The following is a 25947-nucleotide window of genomic DNA, read 5'->3' as shown; positions in this document are numbered from 1 at the left end:
AACAGGTTACTTGCTCAAACTTCCTTTCAACATCAGCTCCACTGATGGTAATCTAGAAAACCAAAAATCCTGATTACTGTTTCCTTACTTCCAACCCAAGCCTGCTTAAGTTCATATCGAGGCATTAAAAAAGTAAAGAAGTCATAACATAAGGGTTAGCAATACATTTGGGATTTGATGAAAAGGTACCTTCATTCCTGTGTGTTCCATTGCATTTGTAAAACAATAGTAAATTGTGAATTAATGGAATTAACATCCAAATTAAGTGCTAGCTTGTCGCTGTTACATGCTTACCACAGCTTGCACAACAGAGGTACAAATGTGAAATTCAGCCTGAGTTATAAAAGGAAGAAAGTTAAACTGTGAAGGACAAAAAAAAATGCTGGAAAAGGCAGTATCCTCCTTCTCCGCTTGGGGAATTAAGCATCTACGCCACCGGAGACTTGTAAAGAGAGAGAGAGCATGGCACGAGTAACACACGACTACGGCTATCGCTCAAACCAAGCGCACCGATACTCACATGCTATAATGTTTCCATAGCGGTTCTTTGTTCTGTTTTGATCCTTCTTAGCGACATCCCAAGAAGCTGACTGCCCCTCAAAGAAACTCTATAAATAAAAACGTTCCGAAAGAAAACATTCTGACCATTAATTTATCTCCAAAAATAACAGTTTAAAAGAACTGCCCTACCATAAAGTAAGCTCAGCTTTGTTCGCCTGCTCTGGTCACCCAGGCAGTACTATTGATACAGAAATACATCTTGAGAGGAAGGGCAGCTCTCCCCCTCTCACTGCTACAGGTCAGTGGGCAAGTCACTCCAGAGGGGCTCCAGAGGGATTTCAAATCCTGGAATCGCTGGAAGGCTAAACTTGTTCAGACATCCTTGCTATGGAGGACCAGCAGTAAGCTGAGAAACCGCAGGGAGACCAATCACCCTTCTTACAAGACACCATAATATATAGCCTGTGTACTACAGTTCATGTTGCTTTACTCGTATTGCTTAGTAAAATGACTTCTTTTCCTACAGAGCCATCAGGAAGCCTCCTCTGCCAATGTTCATTGTTCATGGTGTTTTTCCTCATATCCCTCCCCCTGGTCATTAGCAAAATTATTCTACATTTCTGAACTCTTTTTAAGAGGTTAATCTCTCAGTAGTGATAGAAGCAGCTTTTATGCCTCCTCGGCTTTTTCTTCATTGCCCGTAGGTATTTTACAGCTGTTCAGGTCTACGCTATTCTTTCCTTCCAGATGTTCTCTTATCCTGATCTGGGTAAGTGACCTCCAGAAAGTACACAGTAGCCATACAAACAAAACTTTAATGCACACCCAGAAGCCCAAGCCAAGGCAAAGATGTAGTGTATGGTAACAGAAGAAGCAGCAAGCAGGAAAACACCTGATGTGGCATCAGTGACCACCCTCCCTCCCACAGTGGTTGACACTTGGGCTTATCCCTGAAGTTAGGCAGAGCATAGTGTTAGAGAATAGAAATAATGAAGTGTATTTAAGTAAAAGAGAGGAAAAGAGAATAATATTCTTTTAAAAACCACACATTTATTTATTCCAGTTCTCATGTTACAGTAGAGACAGCTGCAGAAAGGAGAGAAGGTTGAAAACTGAGTCAGAAGAGATTACTTACTCGGAGAAAACTCATGTTAAACCTAGCTCTATTGCGAGCGACCTTGGCAGTGCCATTCAAATCTTTGCTGTGTGCCCTGCCTGATATTCTAATCCCAAAGAATCACAACGGATTCAGAGATCAGAAGTAAAATGAGTCTGTACTTGTCTTCTACTTCCATTGCTGGGAATTTTTTGCTTCCATTTTAACATTAAAGTTGTAAGTAGACATGCTCAGGCAGGTCTAATTAGAACTTCAAGACGTTACTACTCTCAGCAAGTCTTTACTGCTTCTCAGTGGGAGTTTAGTCCCAGTATTGCCCTACTGAGATGCTACAATAAACCATGAGAGTGCTTCCAAGTCAGTGCTTCTTGCAAAACCAGCCAGCTTATATCTTTAACCTAATCAAAGAGATCTGCACTGAAGATGGCTCAGAAAGCTCACATAATTAATTACAGCATTTCAACTAAAAACCAACAACAAATGGGTGGCAATTTCTTACAATACATTGAAAAGATTCAGCAGAGCATGTCCTCTTATACCCTAAGGAACATACACAGTCTTCGTTTGTTCGTTTTTGTTGTTGTTGTTGTGGTTTGGTTTTTTTTCCCCTTTTTTCCACGTGCTTGTAAAAGCTCAAACTACTGGATTCCATTCACTATTTCACTTTTGGGTTACATATATAGGAATCTTAAGCCTGCTTGTCTTTAGCTGTTTTTCACTTAAACCCATAACGTTTAGTTGCATCCTTTTGCAAGGCAAAGCAAACAAAAGGTTGCCCCTTTCAAAGGGAGTTTTCCTAGCAAAAACCCACCACTGAAGATCTCACCTCATACTCCTCTTTAAATCCATAGCTGTCAGAGGTCTTCATTAGGTTAATATGCTGCAGGAGATCAGCCACCCTGATGGCTGGGTGCAGCTGCCCAGTCTGGTACGGGGATTCTGTGCCTTCACAGAGGTAACGAGGGACATCCAGGAGCCGGCTGGACTCTGCTGTCACACTGTGGTTTTCATCTGTATTTGCAAGAAATCAATGAATTAGATACTTGCCGGGCAATAACACCTGCTGCTATATACATCAACATCTCTTTTCAATCTCTTCCTTCAATAACATGCCTAATTTCTGAGAACGCACAGCACTTACTCTCCAGCACATAAATACTGTGAAGTACATAAAGGAATTTAACTGCAAACACATACAAAAGTTTGCAATCCTTCATCCCGCAATAAAGATGTCTGGAGGGCATTTTATTTGAAGCTACAAAACTTTATGACATTAATGTACTTGGGAACTCCAGCTTTTATCACCCAAAGTAACTTTTTTAATGGCTAATATGTATCAACAGCAATACTACACCTTAAACAATAAATTAGAATAACTCTGTAGTGGTATCAGCACATCATTTGTCTAAAGCAAAGTAACAGTGAATTGAGATCCCAGTAAAAAAGAGAAGCAATTATGCTACGGCTTCACAACACCACCTCCATTTGGGAAGACAAATCAGCACTTCAGAGTGGTCATTTTAACTCAGGTCTTTTAGTCAAGCAATGAAACTGTTGAGTGTGCTGATTTCAACAGAGATTTTGCTCTGTATAAACAAATAAGTCTCCTTCAATGTCCTATGCTACACCACTCCTCTTATCAAAGTCAAATGTCATAGCCACATGAAGTGATCACATTTTGTCAATCCCTTCAGTGATTTTTTTTTTTTTAATTAGTAGTCAACAGCTCCTACGCTTCTTTGAAATCAGTTTACCATTTTCCTTGAAAAGGATACAGATTAGGAAGTAAAACACTCTAGGAAAAAAGAGAACACCCCAAGGGTTGGATTTTCTGCAATTCAACCAAAATGCAAACCCTGTTAATGCCTTCTGAAATGAGATCTCCTAGGAAGAAACTTGATTCTTTGAACTGTCACAGAAGTTGCTAATTTCAGTACATTTATGCCTCACTAAACTGCCTAATAATGTGAGTGACATGCAGCAGTCACTTTTTATTGTAGTGTTATCCATATTAAATCACACACATTTCAAATCACCTCAGGATTTGCAGTTTTCCCCATTCCTCACAGTATACTTACCAGTAATAGGCACTTTAACCCATTGAAGCAGTAAAAAACAATGAGTGAACAGAACATAAGAAATTTATTTCAGGACTATATTAGAAAATGACTAAAAGAAAATGACATTAAAAGTTGTTAAAGCTTCACAATAGGTAACAATGAAAGGCATTTTAAAAATATAAGGGCCACATTATTATGCCATCAATGTAATGATAGGGCCTTGAGAAAAGCAAAATTGTCATACTAACTTAGTGCTAATGTACACAGAATGGAAAGTAGCATTAATAACCTATACATGAAGAAAAAGAAACCTAGTGCAGCTACTAACTAATAAGAGCTTCACGTAAAATAACATTCTATAATTTAGAGCCTATAAAATTTTGCTCATTTCAAAATAAAACAGAGGAAAACTGTTTTGTGATGCTGGGCAAAGCGAAGGCTATATGGAGATGTAATAGTCCAAATGATCCAGTTCCAAAGGAACAAGCTTATGGGTAGCCAACCCCTTCTACATGGTGTGCCCAAAAGCTTGTCTACTTCTCTGTACTTTTTCAGTCCACGCAATGAAAAATATTACCTCTTCCAACTAGCATTGCTTTGCTTATACCAGGAGACTAGCATTTCCAAAACACCATTAGCAGGAGGCGCAAATGCAGACAGGAACTATTAAACTGTTCTTCAATTAATTCCTTGTTCTTGATGCTCACAGTCGCCTGTGTCTGCCACAGTTTAGTGGCAACACGCTGACCTATAAAACATGCTTATAGCGTAAATGAGCTACTAGAAATGGCTTGACAAGTGGTACCAGATAGTATCTATGTAGCTTGTAAGCGCCTGAAATAAAGCTAAAAGAGACAAGAAGATCTTAGAGGGATTTCAGGAAAAAACTCATTTTCTGTAAGTCCCTTGATCTAATTTCAGTAAGTATTCAGAATTACTGAGTTTAACCCTTTGCTGTTTCAGGCAATGGTGCTATTTTACCATGTCTCATAAACTTAAACCTCCTGGTTAGGCTTCCTTGGGCCCAAAGTGGAAGGCTCCAGCATCTAACTGCTCTGATGGTTATGAACTTTCTCAGACACCACTGTAGTCAAGAGAATGGCATTTGCAACATTATCAAAAGGAATCAGGCAGAATATGACTTAACAGATCTCCCATATGGTGAGTATACCCAGCTTGACAAAGACTAAAGACTACTCACAAATAGCAATTTGCTGTCAGTCTCAGAGGACACTTTACATGAAGATCTGCAAAGGATCCTCCTGGGCATACTTTCTATCAATATTTTTAGCCACAACTTGCATAACATGACAGAAAATACGTGGACAGTGAGGGCAGAGGGCACTGAGTGGTAAAGCACCACACACACTTAACAAGTACAGGATCTGATTTCCAAGTTACGTTATTTGGAAGACAATGCAAAAATCAACAAGGTGGATTAAACAGTGAATGCAACATACTGTGTGTAAGAAAGGGAAGTCAAATACATATCTGTGAAATGGAATAATGGACTGGGTAATGATAACTGGGATTTTAGCAGGTAACTCAATGCAAGTCAGCAACATGAGCACAATAAAAAGGACAAAATGCAGTTCAAGTAGCAGAAACACTAAAAGTCAACTAGAAGAGAGAACTGAGGACACGTGAGCCTTTCAATGGGTAAAAGACTGTTTTAAATGGACAAGAGTGTGTTGGTTCTCCATATTTTCTGAGTCTCTCAAAAGGAAATGACTCAATGCACAGCTAGGAAGATTTAGTTTAGATTAGTCTAGTTAGGAAAAACTAGGAGTAAGCAATAATAATACTAAGTAGTAACACCCAGTGAGTAGCAGGTAATACTCAGACAACTGAGCTTTGGGCCTCACATAATACTAACATGGATTCGATTTTTTTAAATTTTATTTAGGAGGAGCGAGGCACTGGAAATGCCACTGCAAGAGCAAAATTCTCTTCACTACAAATTTTTAAAACACAATAGGCAATCAATGGCCATAAAGAGTCTATATTACATGTATAACATCCCGTTTCAAAACAGAGAAGGGATTAAACTGCCTCCAGGTCCCCTTAGGTTTTACTTCTAGGAATCTAATTTTCCACTTCAGTTTATGTTCGCATCCACCTCCTGATATTTGTCTTTTGTTCTAACACAACCTCAGCAACTGACTGAAACTCAACACTGCACATTGTGTTTATCGCACCAAAAACTCGGGTACAAATTATACTTTTATCTTTGTATTTTAAAAAAACCCAACAACTCTAAAACATGTATTAAGTGTTAGATGTGACACAGAAATATGCAGCTTGGCCCCTTCCAAGATCTGCTTTTATTTTTTAAGTATAAAGTTGAAAAACTTAGTAAGGTCAATTGAAATATGTAATTAATATAGGCATACAGGAATAATTGTACAGAACCTACATAAAAATTTGGTATTTCTTGTTGTATATTACAGAATATTTTCGCTTTTCTATTTTTCTTTTCTTTCATGTTACTTAGAAGATTGAGCTTTGGGTGCTAAATAATGTTAATATGGATCTAAATTTTTGTTTTATGTATCACTTAATAGAGTTCTAGTTTCACATGTCAGTTCATAGAAACTCAGTTTGAATGGTCTGGGGAGAAAAGTTTTAATACTTTCCATTTACCTATTTCCTCGTTTACTCTTCAGGTAGGACTGACTATGATTAACTTCCTAATGAGTACATAAAATAATTTTTATTCTAAAAGCAGAGTCAGTTTAATTTTGAATTGATAAACTGAGTGTAGGATTATTTTCTGACAACAGTATAGCTATCTTTTACATAAAACAAGCTGTTTCAATGTTCAACCATGCAAGGAGATGAAACTCATGCAGGAATGGATAATGAAGGACTAGGGTCCTCACCTAACACAGCTGTCGGCACAAGTGGATCATTGGGCACTGCAGGAAAACAAAGCTCGTGAAGAAACACATTACCCTCAATTTGTGTATTTTTAAAAATAAAAACAATATACTTCAGAGTATAACCAAGTGGTAACTAAACCCCATTAATTTTGTTACAACAGAACGAATACACAGTTCCAGAAAGCATCCTGAATAAAAGAGAAATGAAAGGTAGTGATTTTGGACTTCAGAAATGTAATGATAAAGGCAAAGAGATTCTTACTGAAATGAAATAAAGAAGTCATTACATGCAATTTAGTTCTTGAATGGGCTCCTCCTTCACTATTGTTCTTTTGCTTCACCAGAAAGGATCACTTTCATAGAACCAACTCCTTTCTTTTTAAACCCATCCTCACATGTAATACTCAAATATCTCAAAATAAAATGTTAGTTCTTTAAAGTCTTCCAGGCAATTTAAAAAATTATATGCATATTTACAGTCAATAGCTTTTTTCTGTACAATGTCAAAGATATTACTCTTAATGAGTACAGAAAAATCAAAGATACACAGACACAGATGTTTGAATAAAATGCATAGGATTTTATAATCCACTGTCACAACTAGAACCATGCAGAGACAATTGTGCTGTTTTGGACAGAAATGGTGGAATCTAGAATATGGTTTTGTTTCAATCTGGAACAAAAATTTAAAATATCAACAGCTCTGTGCCAAAAATGAGTTCCAGTTCTCAAGCATTCTGCCTAAAAGTTTGCCGTATAGCAGGAAACCTCAAAAGCCTGGAAGGTTCTTTGCCTCAGCATAGATGATGGTCAGGAAAACTCAGTCCTCCAGCACCCCAAAATATCACATACCTAGGATGCTGGAAAACAGTGATGCCAAACTTCTTTGCCAGCCAACAAGGACAGCTGTGTGGCTGGGGCTCAGGGGCTTTTGGCATAATGTCAGTCCATCTGGAAGGCTGCCCAAGCACCTGGCAGCCCTGGCTTACTAAGCCACGTAGGTTCCTGATGAATACTTTGCCTGGGATCCACCATGACTTAGTCCAAATGGAACTGCCTTTGCAAACCCGCCTCCACAAATTTCAATGCCAACAAGATGCCAAACTTTGGAAAATTTTCAAAGAGTTCCAGCCAAATCTGAGTAGAAAACCTTGCAGGCTGTTACCAAACTGCCGTTTATAATTGGTTATGAGACACTTAAAATGTTAGCACTCTGCAGTTTGGTAAGCTTCAATAAACCGAGCAATAAACCCTCCTCTAAAATCCATTTTCCTTACAACACTCAGGAAAGAACTTAAGAGCCTTAAGGGATGTATTTTGCTCAAGCGTGTTAAGCAGTACGGGAGGCAAGCGAAGGTGGAGTGCCTTTCTCAAAAGATGGCAATTCAGGCTGCTCAGATCTGTTTAAAGCCAAACCACAAATCCATGTAGCTGTGACAAGGTCAGTTTCCCACCAGTTCTGTGGCAGAACTGTGTCCCTTCAATTACTCACACACCAGTTTTGAGATACTCAAGAGTTTGCCAGTGGAGTATTTTACTTTTGTGCAAGGCATAGTGCAGATGCTGGGAGGCAAATGTACTGGACGGTGGCAGCTAGAACCCAGACATTTAACAGTCAGAAACCCAAACTGCCAAACTTTGTCAAAACCAGACAGTTGGCAAGTCTACAAAAAAGGAATACAAATACAGAGCTAATTTGCAGATATATTAAGAAGCTCATTCCTAAACTTCACAAACAGCAAGGAAAATTGTCAATGTTTCCTTCTGTTATAATGTCCATACTGCCAAAAGAAAGAAATTAATTTGCACCTCATATTATTATTCACTACAGACGTGGTGTTACGCAGTAATATTTAACATGTTGGTTTTAAAAATCCTTATGAGGGAAAACTCAATTTCGGATTTTAGCTGAGATATTCTAGAAGTATAATATTTTCCCTAGAACAAGTATCAATTCCTACTGAAAGCTCATGTAAATATTTAAATAATTGGTCACATACCAATAAGGATAACATCCAAACATGCCTACTCAACCTTGGGGTTTACTAGTGTTCCTAGAAAACCTGTAGCTTACAACAATTCTCCTTAAAAAGTAGGATTGTTTTCCATGTTTCTGTATTCACCTACACTCCAGAGTATCTATCAATGTTGTACTTACATCTGGGGCTGAAGTTATGAGAGTCCATAAATGTGATTGAAAGGGGATCCTCTGCATGCAGGGTACTCTGGTCAGCGTAACTCCTGTCCATCGCATTCACCATGTGTGTCATCTCCTGGCGAGTTGTCCCCATGGCATCTTTGCGCTTCTTCGCAAGTTTGCTGCCCAGCCAAAAAAAAAAACCCAAACCATCTTAATATTTGATGAATACTGATGTCTACAGTAATCAACATCTATAATCCTGCGTGACTGAAAAGTCTGGCAGAATTTCCCATGTACAGCTTTTTCAGGGTGAAATTGATAAAACTCTGTACGCTGCTACGAAAGAGTCATGATCATGTGTTTTCTGTACACACACAAAAGCTGTAATGGAAGTGCTAACTTCTGTACCCTGGTAATATTTTTTTTTTTCCTGCAGAGTAATTACACTAATATAAACAAATTAGGGAATATAATTACATTTTAACTGAAATGATAAATAAGAAGCATCTGTGCATGCAGTTTTATCAACCATCTCCATTTAAATCTGTTTTGATTTTATATATGGATAATTCATTCCCCTTGCTTGCCTTGCTAGAAAGAAATAATCTAACCTAAATCATTTTGTTAGTCAAGAAACCTATGAAATAAGAAAAGAAACATGATTACTTTATATGCATGCATATACCTTTTATTTAAGAAGTCGTTCTTCCCATTCAGTATACAAGACCATACTTTGTTCCTGACAGTGAACTTTGGTTCTTTAAAAAACACCCCCCCCGCCGCCTCTACCCTTTCATGCAGTTTGGGAACATCTTAAATTTTGACATTAACAGTCTCACACTCCGAACTTATCACAGTTAAACAGGAACCTGATCTGTACAACTAAACACCCCAAATCAACAGCCAAAGCCCTGAAAGCGTACACTTCTGAAATATTTCTCAGTTCTTTCCTTTTGATGAAGAACTAGAAGTGATTTTCACTGTTTTCAGAAATCAGATGGAAGCTGACAATATATTTTAATTATAATTTAGAGCCTACTACTCTTAAAGCATGTATCTCCAGCAGTGGGAAGCATGCAGAGCAGCAAGAAGTGCACCTTGGTTCTGCAGGAACCTGTGACACACGTTAAACTGTTCAGAAATCTGTTTTAATCTGAAGCTGTGACTGCAATATAACAGATAGTCAAACTGTTCATTTGGATAAATCTGACACCACATGAGAAGGATACAATCACCACAAAATATACTGCGTTCTTGAAAATGTATGTTTTTAAAACACAGCTTAGATTCCCAGTTTTTTTTCTTCATAAAATATCATCAAATGCCCTGTTAACTGTTCAGGTAGTACTTATCTTACATTTCTCTGACTAAAAGGACTGCTTGCTCTGCTTCTGTTCTCTGATAACTTTTAATATCCTGTGCCACACTCCTACAGTAGGCAAAAAGTCAAAATTATCCATCCATGTTAAGTCCTGGGAACATTTACCAGAAAGGACCTACACCTCTAGGGCAGGAAGAACTTCATGGTTTTGTATATTTAAGAAAATGTTAGAGGATTGCTTATTAAGTTAATAAGTCTTGGTTCTCAACAAGGGGCCACAAAATAGGATACAGATGGACAAAGCACTCCTGGGAATAATGAAGATACCTTCACTAATCAGACTTCTCTCCTTGTTTTGTTCCGCTCTCCCTGCTACCATCCTCCCCTTTCTTTTCCCCATTTACAAATAGACTAGTTGGAAAACTGCTACTCAATAACCCTCTTGCTACAAAAATCCCAAAGGTGGTCTCTAAACCTATCATTTTTTCATCAAATCCTTGTGATGTACACAAGTGTTCTCTGTTTATCAGTTGTTCAGTGACAACTGAAAAACCAGTGACAGTTGGATGTCTCCCTTAAAATGCTTTATTTTATACATTTACTCCACACATTCCTTAAGAAAAGGTGGTTTAAATGATACTCCAGTTGAACAAATGAATACCATCAGAACTTCCAGAAGCAAAACTGCTTGAGCTTTATAACTGGTTCCCAATACTATCAAAGCTTATACAGAACTGGCATTTCTAGTTCAGACTGCTTTTTTAAAGTTTCAAAGCCTTTCAGATAGTCTCTATACTCTGAAGATCTCCTTTTTCTAATGCCACCTCAGAAACGGAACAAAAAGACTATTACATCTCATCTCTCGGTTATATTAAGCCTTCCTTTGAAGCATAGTTTTGTAACAAAACTTGCTAGCTACGCTAAATAAATCAACAGCTATTAAGGCTTTCAAGTTATTAGCTTATTACAGTAGCTGCTTTCTAATTCTTACATTCTGCTTCAACTCCTAAAAAGGCCTATTGTGTTGTAGCGCTGCAACCCAAAGCTGCTGGGAAATGGGAGGACAGGTGTGTTGTTCAACAGTTCCTTGATCCCTCCGCGTTTGACTTCTTTTTCCTTTCCTTTCCTTTCCTTTCCTTTCCTTTCCTTTCCTTTCCTTTCCTTTCCTTTCCTTTCCTTTCCTTTCCTTTCCTTTCCTTTCCTTTCCTTTCCTTTCCTTTCCTTTCCTTTCCTTTCCTTTCCTTTCCTTTCCTTTCCTTTCCTTTCCTTTCCTTTCCTTCACTCAGCTAAAGGCATATACAATCTATGCTTCATGATAGTTAACCAGATCGTTAGGTTAAAGTACTTGAGGCTGACAGAAAGTGTAAATGATTCTCATTATCTCCTAAAGGATCCAGTTGGGTGAACCTGCGCAGGTGGGGGTTTCAGTGGGAGCTGGAGAGGAAAAGTGCTCCATCATAGGATGAAACTGTGCGGTTAATTACCTTGAGCTGAAGCAATTGTTATTTAACAAGGAAATTATAATATGTCACAATAAACTGGAGAACAGCAGTTAGCTAAACCAGCTTAGCTTTTTTTTAATTTTTAAGTTTGTTTAAAGAAGTAGACTAATCTGCTTATAAACGTAGAAGAGTATTATCAGACACCACTGGCTCATCAAAGCACTTGAGAGCATTCTTAGATCCGCTCTGAAGTCAAGGGTTTTATGCATTTATTTAAAATTAAGAATGTAACCACTTTGCTCAATCACAGCCAAAAGTGCTGCCAGCCCTCACAATAACTCCTTTGGTCAACACGTATAGAAAAAGTTCATTTTGCTTCAATGAAGCAAAACTTTGTGCAGCCAATGTCATAAAGTAAGATCCACTTCACAAAAAATATTTCTGTTTAAAAAAAAAAAAACAAAGAAAGAAAGTTTGTTATCACAGATGTGTTGCTCTGCCATTGGTAGGGCAGAGACCAGTTTATAAAGGTCTGGCATCTGCCTATGATCTGCATAGGAAAAGTGGTGCACAGGTTCTCTCCTGGTAACTGATATGCTAAGAAAGAACAATTTGTGATTTACAAGCATAATTCTCTAGCTAGGAAAAGAGGTTTGTTCCTTAGTGTGATGTGTTGCTGTGAATCATAATGCAAATTAAATTATGATTACAATAAATTAAAATGATAGCTATGGAAAAAAAAAACTGTAGCAAAAAGCAAAAGTCTCAATATACAGTTAGAAATACAATATCCCTTTAAAAAAAAAAAACAAAACAAACAAACCACAGGGTAAGAGTAACAGGAACAATGATACAAGCAATTTTTCAAGCCTGAGAACAAAGAAAGGTAATTATCAATAAAGCTTTAGGAAAATTATAGACTGTTTTTCTTTTTTTTAAAAGGGATACTGCATCTTTAAAACATGTAAAATAGTAAGTCACCCGTATTCTACTTACAGATAGTAGGAGTAAGAATAGTAGCTCCTCCTGGCAAGCAAATCACAGACAGTGGAAAAAGAGAAGCAATGGTGAATGAAAAGCGTGACTGTGTCACATTCAATAAAGCAGAGAAATGTGCGTTTGAAAAAAAAAATTGAAAAATTCATGTTTCTTTGGTTAGCATTTCAACTTGCTCATGCACAAATTAGCCTTACTTTGCCATGCAATTAAAAAAAAATACACTAGCATATAAAAATGATTTTTTAGAAAGATTGCTTGAGAAAATTACATGCTGAGATTTCATTTATTGCCAAAAAATTTGAAAATTAAATGGATTGTGTATTTTCAACATGCAGTTCAGCATAATATAATGATTACCGCCTAGATGTCACGACAAATGAACAGCTGTGTACAAATCTTGTGCAGTAAATATGCTTTTTACTTTTCAGTTACAAAAAAACTAAAGATTGCATTAATAAATACATTTAATCAGAAAACAAATTTCACGACATTCATTTTAACTTCTTTATTGGTACACAGATGTATACGTATATGTTTGTATGCATACTATATGTAGCTATATGCGTACACACCTTTTAAAGAATGCATGTTTACAACAGACGTTTGTGTACTGACATATATACCACACATTTCCTGAATGCAAACATATGTTTTCTATTTTAAAATGTTACAATTGGAAATGCTGATGTAGTCATGCTAAGCATTAAAGATATGGAAGGTAAACAAATGGAAGGAAATGAAGGACATTTGGAAACAGTCCAACAATGACTTGGAAAATAAAAATGGTATTGCTTGTTAAAGATGCAGTATCCCTTTTCTTAGTTGGTTTGATTACTCTGGCAAAACTCCCTAAGAGCTGTTAAGAGCTTCATTCGGGAAAACTTCAATTTGTACAAAATGGTCAGGCAAAGCCTAAAACATCTCAAGCTCGTGAACAAAACTGCTTAGTACTCCATTTTTCAAGAAAATGTAATGCTGCATTTAATCAGATTGAGATAGCGATGGCTGTGTATACAACTTAATTAACCAATGAAAATGCAGAAACCATTGTTTTATCAACTTTTCTGTGTTATAAGCTGCAGTCAACTCAGGTACCAAAAGGGATACTACATAATGGATCACCGAATATGTACACTACAGAAGATGATGCAAACGGATCGGTTTTCAGTCCCACCACAACTAAGTGTTTATGTGTGTGTGAATGTGTCAGGGTTTTTATAGCTGTTCTTGGCTTCATTGTATTAATTACCCTGATTCACTAGATGAACTGAATTAACTCAGGTTTACAAAGGTTTTAGCTGCTTTTTGGTAAGAGACCTTAACTAAAGCTGGTATTAAAGAAAAAAAACCTGCCCACTTTTCCTTGGGAGGGGTTGGCATGGCACACCTATAATATACACGATAGACAACCAATTAAACTATCATGATGAAAAATTGCCAAACATTAAAGATTCATTAAGCGGGTTAATTTCTCACATATTTTGAATACAAAATACTACAGAGTCTAGAAATGTTATGTGTGTTAGCATGATGATCAAGTATCATTCCTAAGAGGGCACTGCCTTTGCAGCTTCAGAGGAAGGAAGGAGGAAAAAAGGGAAATTTAAAAATGTAATTTCATGAAGAAAATCAACTTTCATCAAACAATTCAACACTGAAAGTCTAAAAGGACTCTGAATGCAAGAGGTAAAAAGGACAGGAAAAACAAACACATCAAACTTTTTTTTTTGTTACCTGCAAAACTAGTTAATCCCATTCAGAAGTGACTGACATTCTGTAGTGGCAGACAGTCTCTCTCTCTCTCTCACACACACACACATGTGCACACACAGAGTCTTCTGTTAAACATAAGGGGACCACTGCAACATGCACGGAGGAGATGAGACTCCTCAGCACATACTTTGCAATAAAGCTATAAAACAGAGATTTCTTCCTGAAAGCTGAAAAACAAATTTCATTTGTTTGTTTTTCAGAAGTTGTGTAAATAAAGAAAATTGGCTGACTGTATGTCTTTTTTGCATATGATGAGCTGGACTTCTTGCATATGTGTTAATTCTCGACCACAGAGGTAAACAACAGAGAAAAGTAAAAGCACTTTTGGGGAAAATCACATATGTAGCTAACTAACACAGAACACTATAAGCATACCTAATGTTTCTAATGCAGACGTTTCTTCTCCAAGTTATATATCTCCAGGGATAATTGTAAAGAGGCAATAAATTAAAAAAATCTAATGCAAACCAGTAATTACAACATACAGAATGATCTCAGGTACAATATTATTTTTTCTCTTAATCTTCATAAATAACAGCAAGCTGCATTTCAGATGAACATCGGCAACATTTACAAATTTACTTTTCTTTAAGACTGCTGAAAAAAGTGAGGGAATGTAATGCACACAGCACTGGAACACAAAGGTCTCACTCTACCCAAGGGAAATCAGCTTGTGGCCTGCAAAGGGGTGGGACAACACAGAAAGGGAGGACTTGGGTTTGATGCTGTAACTATGGATTTATAGAGCCATGTTATGAACTTTTACACCAGGTTGAAAGAGTTGCAACTACTGGGAAGTCAAGACTTCAAACTGACCAAGCAATAGGGTAGCACGATTTACTACAGGTAGGAGCATTTGGATGTGGAGTTAGCATGGTACTATGCCAGAAGATGGCGATATTGCTTACTGCCTAAGAAAGCACTGAAAAAAATTAAAATTCATTCAAATGAATACACTTTCAAACAATTTCATGCACTAAAGACTCACTAGATAATTTTACAATGACGTGGTATGACTTTTAAGAAAAAAACTCCAGGTTTACAAGAGCATAAACAGAGATATAAAATTACATTATTTTGCAAGTTGGATAACATACAGATACAAATAACTCATTAAAGCTGCATATAGAAAATCAAATTCATTAGGTGATTACAACATGAAAAGTGCAGTAAGTTACTATATTTTTCTTTGCTAATAAAAAAAGGCTCAATTAATTTCTTTTACACCCATTTTAATATTCTGTACAGTCCTCCCACTGCTACTTAAATCTACTTGGAAATAAATAAGTCTGAAAATATATAAATATAAAGAAATCTTTTCTAAATCCATCAGAAGAATCACAGCAAAAACAAGAGAAAACACACAGATCTGATCTAAAAACTGATGTGAGCTACTGGTTCTCTAACTTTTTTTTTTTTAAAGACCTGTTAAAAAAATATTCATTTAGTTATTGTTTTATATGGAGGAAAGAAGGATCAGCACAGATAATTTCCTTACCTTTTTTTGACGATCAGTATGACAACAAGGAGAAGTAGGATGAATACTAGAATTCCAGCACTTATTCCTGCTATTTTCACCACTCGATCTGTTTGTTTAGCCGGATCTGGAATCACCTCAGGTTCTTCTGTTGCTGCTGCTAAATGAATCAAAAAAGAAGTTGCTTAAACACGTAAGTGCTAGAGACAAGAAAACCATCGTTGGTGATAATTCCCAAATATGTGTGTGTTTTAATACAGTAGCCAGAATATAGATACGTTTCAAGTGTTTATACATCTAGAAATATCATATAGACACACTATAGATTTCAATCTATATGCTGTACATATGCAACACCAAGTATATGACCATATAGGTGTGTATACAGTTGTGTGTGTGTATATATATATATATATAATTTCCTGTATATGGAAGTGTATATGCTTCTGGATTTCCAAACAAGTTACTGTAATACAAAGCAGAAGACAAAGCAGAGACAAACTATCAACTACTTCCTTTAATGTTATTTTTTCAGATATTAAATATGGAATATTTAACACTGACTAGTGAGATGTGTTAACTCACAAACAGTAAATCAAACTGTTTTCCAAGCTGCAGCCAACACCCTGAACTCTAGTCCTTCTCTCCTTCACCCAGTTTCAGTCCACCTTTGTGTATTAATTCACCTTACAGCATCTAGCCTGAGATCTGCATTCTACTGGGATTTTTTATTCTCCAAATAAGGCCATTCATAAAGCCAAACCTAAAGTCAGCAGTAGTTTTATTTCTGTTTATAGGCCCTGAAAAAAAAAATATATCGCTGCTCTACACAGATGAAACCGCTCCGTAACACAGCTGAGTGGGCTGAGGCCACAGGTTACAGCAGAGAGGAAAACAGAATATATATGAAAGCATGCAGCCATTCAGTCTGCACCTCTTTGCATCACAGCCTGGTGTGAAAAGGATCAGGAACATGAGATTTTTTAGCCTGGCAAAAATACCAAAAAATATAAATAGCTTTCAGCTAGGGGTAAAATCCCATGAGGTGTTTATTTGTAAAATAGGAAACAGCTCTTCAGTTCTCTAGTTCTTACTTTCTAAGGCCATGCTCACAGGCATGGATGGGTACGTGTAGTTGCTTGCTTTCTCTCCCTCTAACCCTTCTTCTCTTTTCAACCCTTCTTCCCTCACTCTCCACCCAGCATGCAGCAGATGCCACTTGACCCCTTCCCCCTCACTGCAGCTGCACGTGGAGTAATTACAAGCAGTTGGTAGCATCATGCCTATGTCACTACACAGAAAATGTCCTTTACCCTGAAACTAGGAGGCTTCTCAACAGACCACCAGAGCAACCTGAACAAAAACTGAGGTGAAGCCACACCAGAGAAAGACTACTGCTCCCCCAAAAATCTGCTCCATGGGCCTTTCAGAAAGCCAGTGTAGTCAGTACCAGGGATAACTGGTATCTAATACTTTCTGGTTTTAACCAGGTTACCCAGACTGTTTCTATTCAGGTTCCATGTGCAGGAACCGTTATTATCTTTTGAGGGAAGGATCATGCTGATGTTTTAAATCACACTTTATTACTTCTTTTTGTAATCTCCATCTCAGCATTATCTGAGCCACTTACTAACGACTTACCCTCAGAACAACCTTCTGAGTTAGGAACGTGCTCTCTTCTACCCATGTGAGAGCTAGGCAGACAACGAGAGATCTGGCAGTGCTTTAATCATAAAACTTAATCATCATCATAAGACTTCATCATCATAATCATGTCTCTCCCCTACAGCTTGAACTCTGTCTGTTGAGAAATACTAAATGCTTCCTCTTTTGTGTAAATACTTGCCTGTGTGCACATTTGCATACATATCCAGTGCGGACTCAATACTATATATTTTGTTCACATTATGAGTGTTGTTGAGGTGTCTAGGGGCAAGAGTCAGGGTCAGCTAAGTGGTGTGTTTATACGCAGCTGTGTACGCACAACACATACACACAAGTTAGAATGTCACAGACACATATGATGCTGCCTAACAGAGAAAACAAGGGGATGACTTTTGAGGTTAAACTGGAAGGAGGTGGTGTTCAAGATTTCCAATGCCAAAAATGAATCAGCTCTCAGTCTACTATTAGCTGGGCTGGATGTGACGAACAGAAATGAACATTTGATAAGCAGTAGAGCCAAAATGCCAATCTCTAGGGTCAAAAGACCACTCAAAGCTAAAATATAAATGGTTTTACATGCCAATGTGAAAAAACCTCCTGTTTGCTGCTTGGGGTACTGAAAAACAGCAAAATCAGGGAAGGGTAGAGAGGGGAACATTCAAGAGTGGAATAGTCACTGTGTCTGGAACCACCATGAGGACAACATGAGTGCAGCTGGGTAGCTCTGACCTGGCAAAGGTAAGAACTACTCAAGCTGCAAAATAAGGCATGAACAAGAGATTTAGTTGTGTGGATTGAGATTTCAGGCCAGGTCTTCGAGAAATTTCAAAATATGAATCACAAGGATTGGATGTGACTTGAAGATGCATCTGAAAAGGTGAAGGCTCAAAATATACCCCAAAATAGAGGCTTTGAACCTTGATCAGGACAGTGGTATTTTCACAGAAGTATTAGTGAAGGATGAAAGAGCAGAGGGGAAAGAATGAGAGACCTGTCTCAAACTTCTCTGGAGAAAGATATGACCCTTATTGCTTGATAGATCAAGCTGCAATATAGGTGCTTCCCAGATTGTTTGGCTACTCACAATATTATTTCATGCAGAAAAGTTACCTTAGAGAAACAACTATACAGTTCTTAGAAAATCTGAAGGAAGGGCTACTGCAGGAGTTTACTTATTTGCCTAACTTAAGCACTGGTGTTTTAGTATATATTCTGTAAGAAATGACTGAGTTTGGATCATCAGTAACTGTTCAAAATGCAGCTTTCTGTCCAAGTTTTCAGAACAGTGGAAAACCAGGAGGATATAATCTGCTTGTCCATTTATTCTGGCTTCCTTACACTAAGCAGTCTGAAGTAAGAGACAGTAACTCATCCCATGAGCTTTAATGCTGCTTATGAGATAGAGCTGGTGCCCACTGGAAATGTACCACAGCATCCTAAATTAGTGGCGAAAAATCATATTGAATAGTCATAGAATAAGCAAGCGTATAACCAGTGCTTGAGACTCCTCTATCCAATCTATGATCAAAACACTACCTCTCTCCCCAGTATCAACAGAAAAATTGCTTTTGACTTAAATAAAGCCAGGATTATTATATGAATGTTTTCAGCAACAAATAATATATGGATTCTCTAGATTAAATGTTATGTTTGGGGACTATATGAAAGCAATTATGGATATAAATCATGCTGTAATCTATTATTCATGTGTATGTGCATCGTATGCAATGAAGTATATTATTTTGAGGAAGCCATTGAATGTAGCATTGAATCTTTTAATGAAACGTATGAATTTGAAAGTATTTCACATTACTTATGTTTTACTTTTGATAGTTTAAACTGTATTGTAAAAGGCATGTGTGAGCTTACACATACACAGCCAAAAGACAAAACCAGAAACCTTGTGCCTGCATGTTAAACTTATCTGTATAAGTCAGCATCTCCTGGTTGCTGATTACACAAGGACTACAGCAGCAAGAGGAATTCTGCTTACTCTGAGAATTTGCTCTGTCTATTCTCTGGACTACAAGACTGTCAGGACTTTTGTTTCTCTGAAGTCACTCTTCTATAGGCTGAAATGCTGGCTTGCCAAACAAAGAAACTCAACTAACCATGCTTCACTAAGGGCAAATCTTGCCTAACTAATCTAGTGGTCTTCTGTGATGGACTGACTACATCAGTGGACAGAGGAAAACCTACTGATGTCATCTATCTTGACTTCTGTAAGTCTTTGACAAGGTCCCCCATGACATCTTTCTTTTTAAAGGGAGAGACAGAGTAGTTAAAATTTGTATTATTTTGATAATTGGAGTTAACTCTGTATGTTTCTAGACAAGGTAAAAATGATCTAAAATTATTTAAGTTATAAAAGTACCTGCTTTACTAATTCCTAATATATCTTTCTTACGTCTTGAAAGGCAGATCTTGAACCTTGCATTGTAACAGAATGATGAACATATGAAAATGGACTCCCTATTGGCTATTAATTCCTTTGGACAGCCTTACTCTAACAGACCTTCAATTAAGTGTTAGTTTTTACAATGTCCTTGCATATTACTGCATTTTTTCACAATTTGACTCTGTAAGTCTAAGAAGAGATAATCCTACAGTTTTCAACTAGTGCAAAGTCATCTTGCATAAAATTTTCAAGAAGAGTTTCTTGTCTCAAACAGGGAGTTAACTACAGTTTTCACCCCTGTAAGAATAATTACCTGCACAGAACATTTATGAGCTAGACCAGGGGGAGAACACTAGATTTTGCAACTTATCCACTTACCTTTCTTCTACTCAGAACAGTAGCAGCAATCACAGTCTCATTCACAAAGTACATAAAATAACTCGATCCAGTGAGTCTGTCTCTGCACATCGCCAATAACAGTCACCACATAAGAAGTAATTTTCTTTGTTTTCATGAATACTTAAGGACAATATTCAATTAGTTTACTTCCATGATCAATAGCATGAAGTTCAACTGTGAACGGCACTAAATTAGACTAGGATTGCTAACACTCTCAGGGACAGCAAATTCTGAACAGTTAGTGAGGTCAAGTCCATCTTATTCTCATAATTTGCTGATATACCTAATTCCTCTAAATTTTTATAGTGTTTTTAATTAAATACACATAAAAATCTAACACTCATCTCTAAAACTGAGTGTTTTCCTAATATTCATACTTAATTCTTAAAGTATATAATGGTATAAGGAATCCAGTCATGGCATATATTGCTTTACTGTCTTTTCCTTCCTTCTGAGGTTCAGAACTTACACACAGCCTTGCAAAATTGTCAGAGAATTTATGAGACTCAGCACAAAATCTATTCACCTACACCTTCCTAAGGAGATGATGTTGGAACCAAGATAATGATATTCCACTCACTCATCCAAAAAAAATTATTCAAGCAAAAAATTCTGGTAGGATTTTGCAGAGCCGTCTGTGTGGTACAACTTAGAGAACAGCCAGCCTTCTAAAAGACAGCTTTTAAATCAGAGGTTTTGAACAGGATTTTATATGTAACCTTCTCACCATACCATTTGACTTTCTTAACATTCACAGCATTTTATGCTAGGTTTCCTTTGTGTGAGTGAGGGAAGAAACTCTGTTTTATGCATGATTAAAGCTGCTATTTTATTACACTGCATTTTCTTTGAATGTTAATTTCTGGTTGTGGCAGATCTTTGAATTCTCACAAACTGGTGTAGCTGCTGCATAGCTTGATATTCAAAATACCTCTGCTCAAGAGAATCTGCTCTGTATCTGTGTTAAGTGGCATTCAAAAACTTTTAATTAAAAACAGGAATGACATCTGAATGAGTTCAACAACATAACATCAGGATAACATCAAATGAAACTGGTGTTGCAGCCAGTCTACCACCTGAGAAAAGGGCTCTTTGAGAAACCAAGCAAGATTCTCTGCTTAGTATTTTCTTTTAGACTGCTCTGCCCAGTGTTTTAACGATCTGCCTGAAAGACCGTTGTATCTCCATCAGTTTTGTTTTGTTACTGCTTTGCTAGAATGATAATCATTGTGCAATTAAAGAAATTTTTAGAAGTCTGAAAGTTAATTAATAAATTCAAGTTCAGAGAGAGAGGATCTGTAACCTCTTTTAGCTCAATTATGTTAAAAAAAACAAAAGTCTTGGCTGATTATTTGATGAACACACTTGTATGTGCTTTTGCAGAGATGGTGGAGATGGGATGTCCAATGTGATCCAGCAACCTATGCACACAATTCATGAGGTCTTACAGATTCCCTCATGTGAGTCAGTTTGGTAGACTGCTGGCATCTCTGAGATTTTTCTTTTTCAGGTTGAATGCTGGAGACAAGTTTTCTGGGAAAGGAATCCCCCCACAACGCTCCTTTCTCTATGGCCTCCAAAGAGCTTCTCTCTTGGAGTGCAGCTTCTGGGAGATGAAGACATGCCAGAAATTCAATGGGGTTTGGGTACATCTAAGCGGTTACTTCCAGGAATCTAAATTACAGCTTTGTAGGGTCGTATTATTAAAAAGAAAAATTGCGTCTGATTATGAACTGAAAATGTGATTCCCCGAGCTGTGCTTTGAAGTGTCAGGTTCATCCCTGTCACCATGGTAACCAGGGTCCATGGTTGCCCCAAGGAAAAGAGTTTAACAGGCTCTGCTGCTGAAAAGGGGGATGCCTGGCACCACCTGCCTCTCCTCTGCACCAGTCCAGGAAGAGGAGGGTAGTGAGGTGATGCTTAGATAAAATCTGCTGCCTCACTTCGTGCTGCAACATACTGTGCCCACCTCTATGTCTACTTGTGTCCCTTGCTGGGGGAGAGGGGGAGGCACCACAGATGCTACCAGGTCTGCCTAACAGAGGGGGTCCTCACTGCCCCAAAGCTTTGCAATATTAAAAGCTGAGCCCTCATACAAAAAAATTACATACCACTGTTCTCTACATACAAGGTCATTGCTACAGAAATGGATAGAGAGACTGTTTCACGGGCCCCTACAGCTCCATCTGAAAGAACTTTTTGATCCCTCTCAAAGGATGGCTTACACACAAAAATGAAATAAATACAGCTTCAAGCTAACCTCTGGTCAGATTTGAGATGGTATAAGATGCTGTAGAAGTACAGAAAGTCCCGCAGGTGGCTCTATACACAAATACGGCACCAGGTAAACAAGTGACTCCCTGCTTACACATCCTGCTTCCAGATAATTCAGAAAAATAGCCTGAGCTTATACTATGTTTTTTAAAAAGTTGTTTAAAAAATGATGAATATGCACACTATAAATATTTATATGCATTCTTAATTAATTAAGCAAACTAGCACAGCATATCTTGCCATACGAGAATGTATATTATATACATTTTATATAAATATATATATATTTATGCATATATATATATATTTATATATATATAAGACCAGTTCCTGACAGGTATCATTAAGCCCTCACAAGTGTAGATATATATGGCTTTGATAAATGATATATAATTACAAAAAGAATCAATCCCATCTTTTCTACTCTCCAGCTCTTTCAAAGTATTCCATTGACTGGTACTACTTTGGTAGGAAACTACAAAGAAAACACTATCGGGTGAACCAAGTGTCTTCTGCTACGAGGGACTGTACCAAAATTAATGAGGACTTATTCTTGCAATGTTCCACTGAGAAGCAATTTAAATTCACAATGACTACTTTGAAAACAATGATGTCCATGAGTTTATAACCAATTATGAAAGAGTTTACCTTAAAAGATTGAGAAGTATCACATGAAAAAAAAGGCTGAATCCATTTGCCTCACTAACTCTCAAATCTCGGACACGTGCAGATGAACAGAGCCAAAGCAGGAACAATGCTGAGGAGACAATGTTCTAGTAACACTCGGCCCTGCTGTCTGCAGGTCACATTGAAAAAGCCTTCAATGCACTTCTAGTACACCTGCTACTAAGACGTACTACTTGTGCAGGTGCTTAGTAGACACTTCATTATCTTCTGAAACACTGCAAGGATAGGATTTAGTTATAGGCAATAAAAGATGTTCAGTGCATTTTATTTTCTACAGGTTGTAAGGCTTTTGATTTCCAAGTTTCTAATGCAGGAGACAGTTGTTTATGTAGACATGACTAATCTAGCTTTAAACGAGTTGGTTCAATGACACAACTGTGTCCCCAGGACACAAAAAGCTCTGGGTGAATGCAAATGGTAACCGGGACAAGGCGTGGTACACAGGGGTGTAAGCTGAAGTTACATTGTCAGCTTCTAGTTCAGTTATTTTAACTGAGACAGGACATACGATAAAAATGTGAGCTAAGGCTTCTGCAATGGCAGATCCACAAGCAAAGAACAAACTCACAGAATCACAGAATGTTAGGGATTGGAAGGGACCTCGAAAGATCATCTATTCCAATCCCCCTGCCAGAGCAGGAACACCCACATGAGGTTACACAGGAAGGCGTCTGGGTGGGTTTTGAATGTCTCCAGAGAGAGGAGACTCCACAACCTTCCCGGGCAGCCTGTTCCAGTGCTCTGTCACCCTCACTGAGAAGAAGTTTCTTTTCAAATTTAAATGGAACCTCCTGTGTTCCAGTTTGCACCCTCCCAGGAGCCTCTCCCTCTGTTGCTGCAGCTCGGCCCAAGAGAGAGGAGAGAACTCCTGGCTGCAGCACATCACTAAGTCCAGGCAGAACTGAACTTGTCTTTGGAACTGTCATCTCCAAAATGTATAGAACAAATAATGTTCCTGGGTTTACTTAGTGGAAATATAGCCCACAGATATGTGTTTTTTTCCATCTTTGAAGTTCCCTCTCAGGTTATCATTTAAAAATTGTCACCCACAGTGCAGAGGCTAGAGCCTTGCCCGGAAAAAAATCCTACTCTGTGCCAGAACTCAGGTTTTGGAAAGCTACTGGATCTCCTAAAACACAAATTGTGGACAATACAAAGTGCTTGTTTCAAAATACCAGGTCTCATCCTGTAACAGCTGCATTTTTGAAATGCTGGAGAAATTAAGAAAATATCTAATGTAATTTTCTTTTATGTTGAAATCTAGTTAATTTTCTGGGTCTTGGAAAAAATAACTTTTTAGAATGAGGCTTTCTTGAGCCACTTGATGCAGTTCTTTAAATAGCCAATATGGAAGTAAAGTTCTAAAGACTCAAACCCATTTTTTTCATTGCATGAGTACTAACAGACCTTGAAAAGGACATGTAAAAAACCATTTGTATAAATACATAACATGAATGCTGTAAAGTATCAGACTGACACAATGGAGTCTAAACCACTGTTTTTCACCCTGATTTCCTGGAAAGGGATATTGATCAGGAATGGTCCCCTAACACTCGAATTCATCTGATCATAACCATTTAATGATAACTTCCTGGATGGACTATTGCCATTTCTTAAGGTTACCGTGACTACTTCTGCACCACAACATATGTGCTGTTAGACCTGTTGTAGTATTTTTTCATGAGAACCTATAAAGGCAGCCAGCCTTTTGGTAATGAAAACATTTATGAAGTTTGGTGTTTGCTTGCTTTTTTTTTTTTTTGTTTTGTTTTGTTTGTTTGTTTGTTTTGTTTGTTTTTAGTTAATGCTTGACCACATTACAAATTAATCACCTTTCAAATCTGAGTGTTAACAAACAGTCTGCTTTCAGAAACACGTGTGTTTAAAAATAAATTTTGACTTGATGTTAGTTATAAAATTTCAATTGTGCAAAATGCTGCATTAAGAAATTAATCTGGTTTTGACAATGACTCCTATATGGCTTGTTAGCTCAGAATTAAACCTGAAAAGAAAATTACATACAAGCAATGTTTGGTAAGAAATATACAAAATACCCCATCTTTATGTGCCTTTTCACCAGGTAACATTTAAGAAGTTTAGCAGAGAAAGTACATTGTAATGATCCTTATCATTTATATGTGCACACAACATGGTTTATGGGGAAAAATACTTCTCTCAAACCTCTGAAGTTCAATTTTGCTATATTTATTGGAAATAACATTCTGTGAATAACTTCTGCTAATTCAAGCAACTATAAAATTGTAAGTGAGAATTTACTGGTAGTGTAGGAGTTTCAGAGTTACTGCAGACCTGTGCAATTATACTGAGGAAGCAAGGACAGCTTAACTCTCCTCCACCACAAAACTGTAAACTCTCAACCGAAACCTATACTTAGACTAGTTCAAAATACAGAAATTCCTAAGATTAAAAATTATCTTAGATCAAATGCAGTGTTCATTACATTGAGGACGGAATCAAGAGACAAAGGCAACGAGGAGGAAGAGCAACTGTGTTTCCTTCATCCTTTCAAAAAAACCAAACCCCCACAGATTCAAGTTTATTCAGTGCTAAAACTAGACTTTAATAGCACCCATAGGTTATTATTTGCTATTCAGAATGGCAAAAGGTAAGAAAATACACAAAATCCTCTCCAAGAAAACAAATAGTTAATTCTTCCTTTGAAGTTAGGTCTCAGTTCTTCCAAATCAACACAGATTAAAGTTTATACAGTGCTAAAACTAATCTTTAATAGCACCCATTGGTTATTAGTATCCCAGATTCTTACTGTCATGACTGCCAGCCCTCAGTATTT

The 25947-nt window shown here is 37.4% G+C and overlaps 1 protein-coding gene across 8 annotated transcripts in view; it reads right to left on the bottom strand.

The window, feature by feature from the left end:
• The window catches only part of PTPRK (protein tyrosine phosphatase receptor type K), a 407780-nt gene that overhangs the window by 21622 nt on the left and 360211 nt on the right, over positions 1-25947 (bottom strand). For 2 of the 8 annotated variants that reach the window (XM_071806572.1, XM_071806570.1), the window contains exons 14-19: positions 15734-15872; positions 12460-12489; positions 8719-8879; positions 6561-6596; positions 2445-2629; positions 521-608 (exon numbers count right to left, since the gene is read on the bottom strand). In XM_071806572.1, the coding sequence (XP_071662673.1) occupies positions 521-608; positions 2445-2629; positions 6561-6596; positions 8719-8879; positions 12460-12489; positions 15734-15872 (639 nt within the window). The remainder of the gene's footprint in view (positions 1-520; positions 609-2444; positions 2630-6560; positions 6597-8718; positions 8880-12459; positions 12490-15733; positions 15873-25947) is intronic. The other 6 variants (XM_065833278.2, XM_065833279.2, XM_071806569.1 and 3 more) reach the window with 5 other exon arrangements.

The sequence above is a fragment of the Patagioenas fasciata genome, chromosome 3 (genome assembly GCF_037038585.1).
Source record: "Patagioenas fasciata isolate bPatFas1 chromosome 3, bPatFas1.hap1, whole genome shotgun sequence".
Taxonomy (NCBI): domain Eukaryota; kingdom Metazoa; phylum Chordata; class Aves; order Columbiformes; family Columbidae; genus Patagioenas; species Patagioenas fasciata.
The sequence above is the reverse complement of the archived record's forward strand: the minus strand, read 5'-3'. Positions and strand labels throughout refer to the sequence as shown.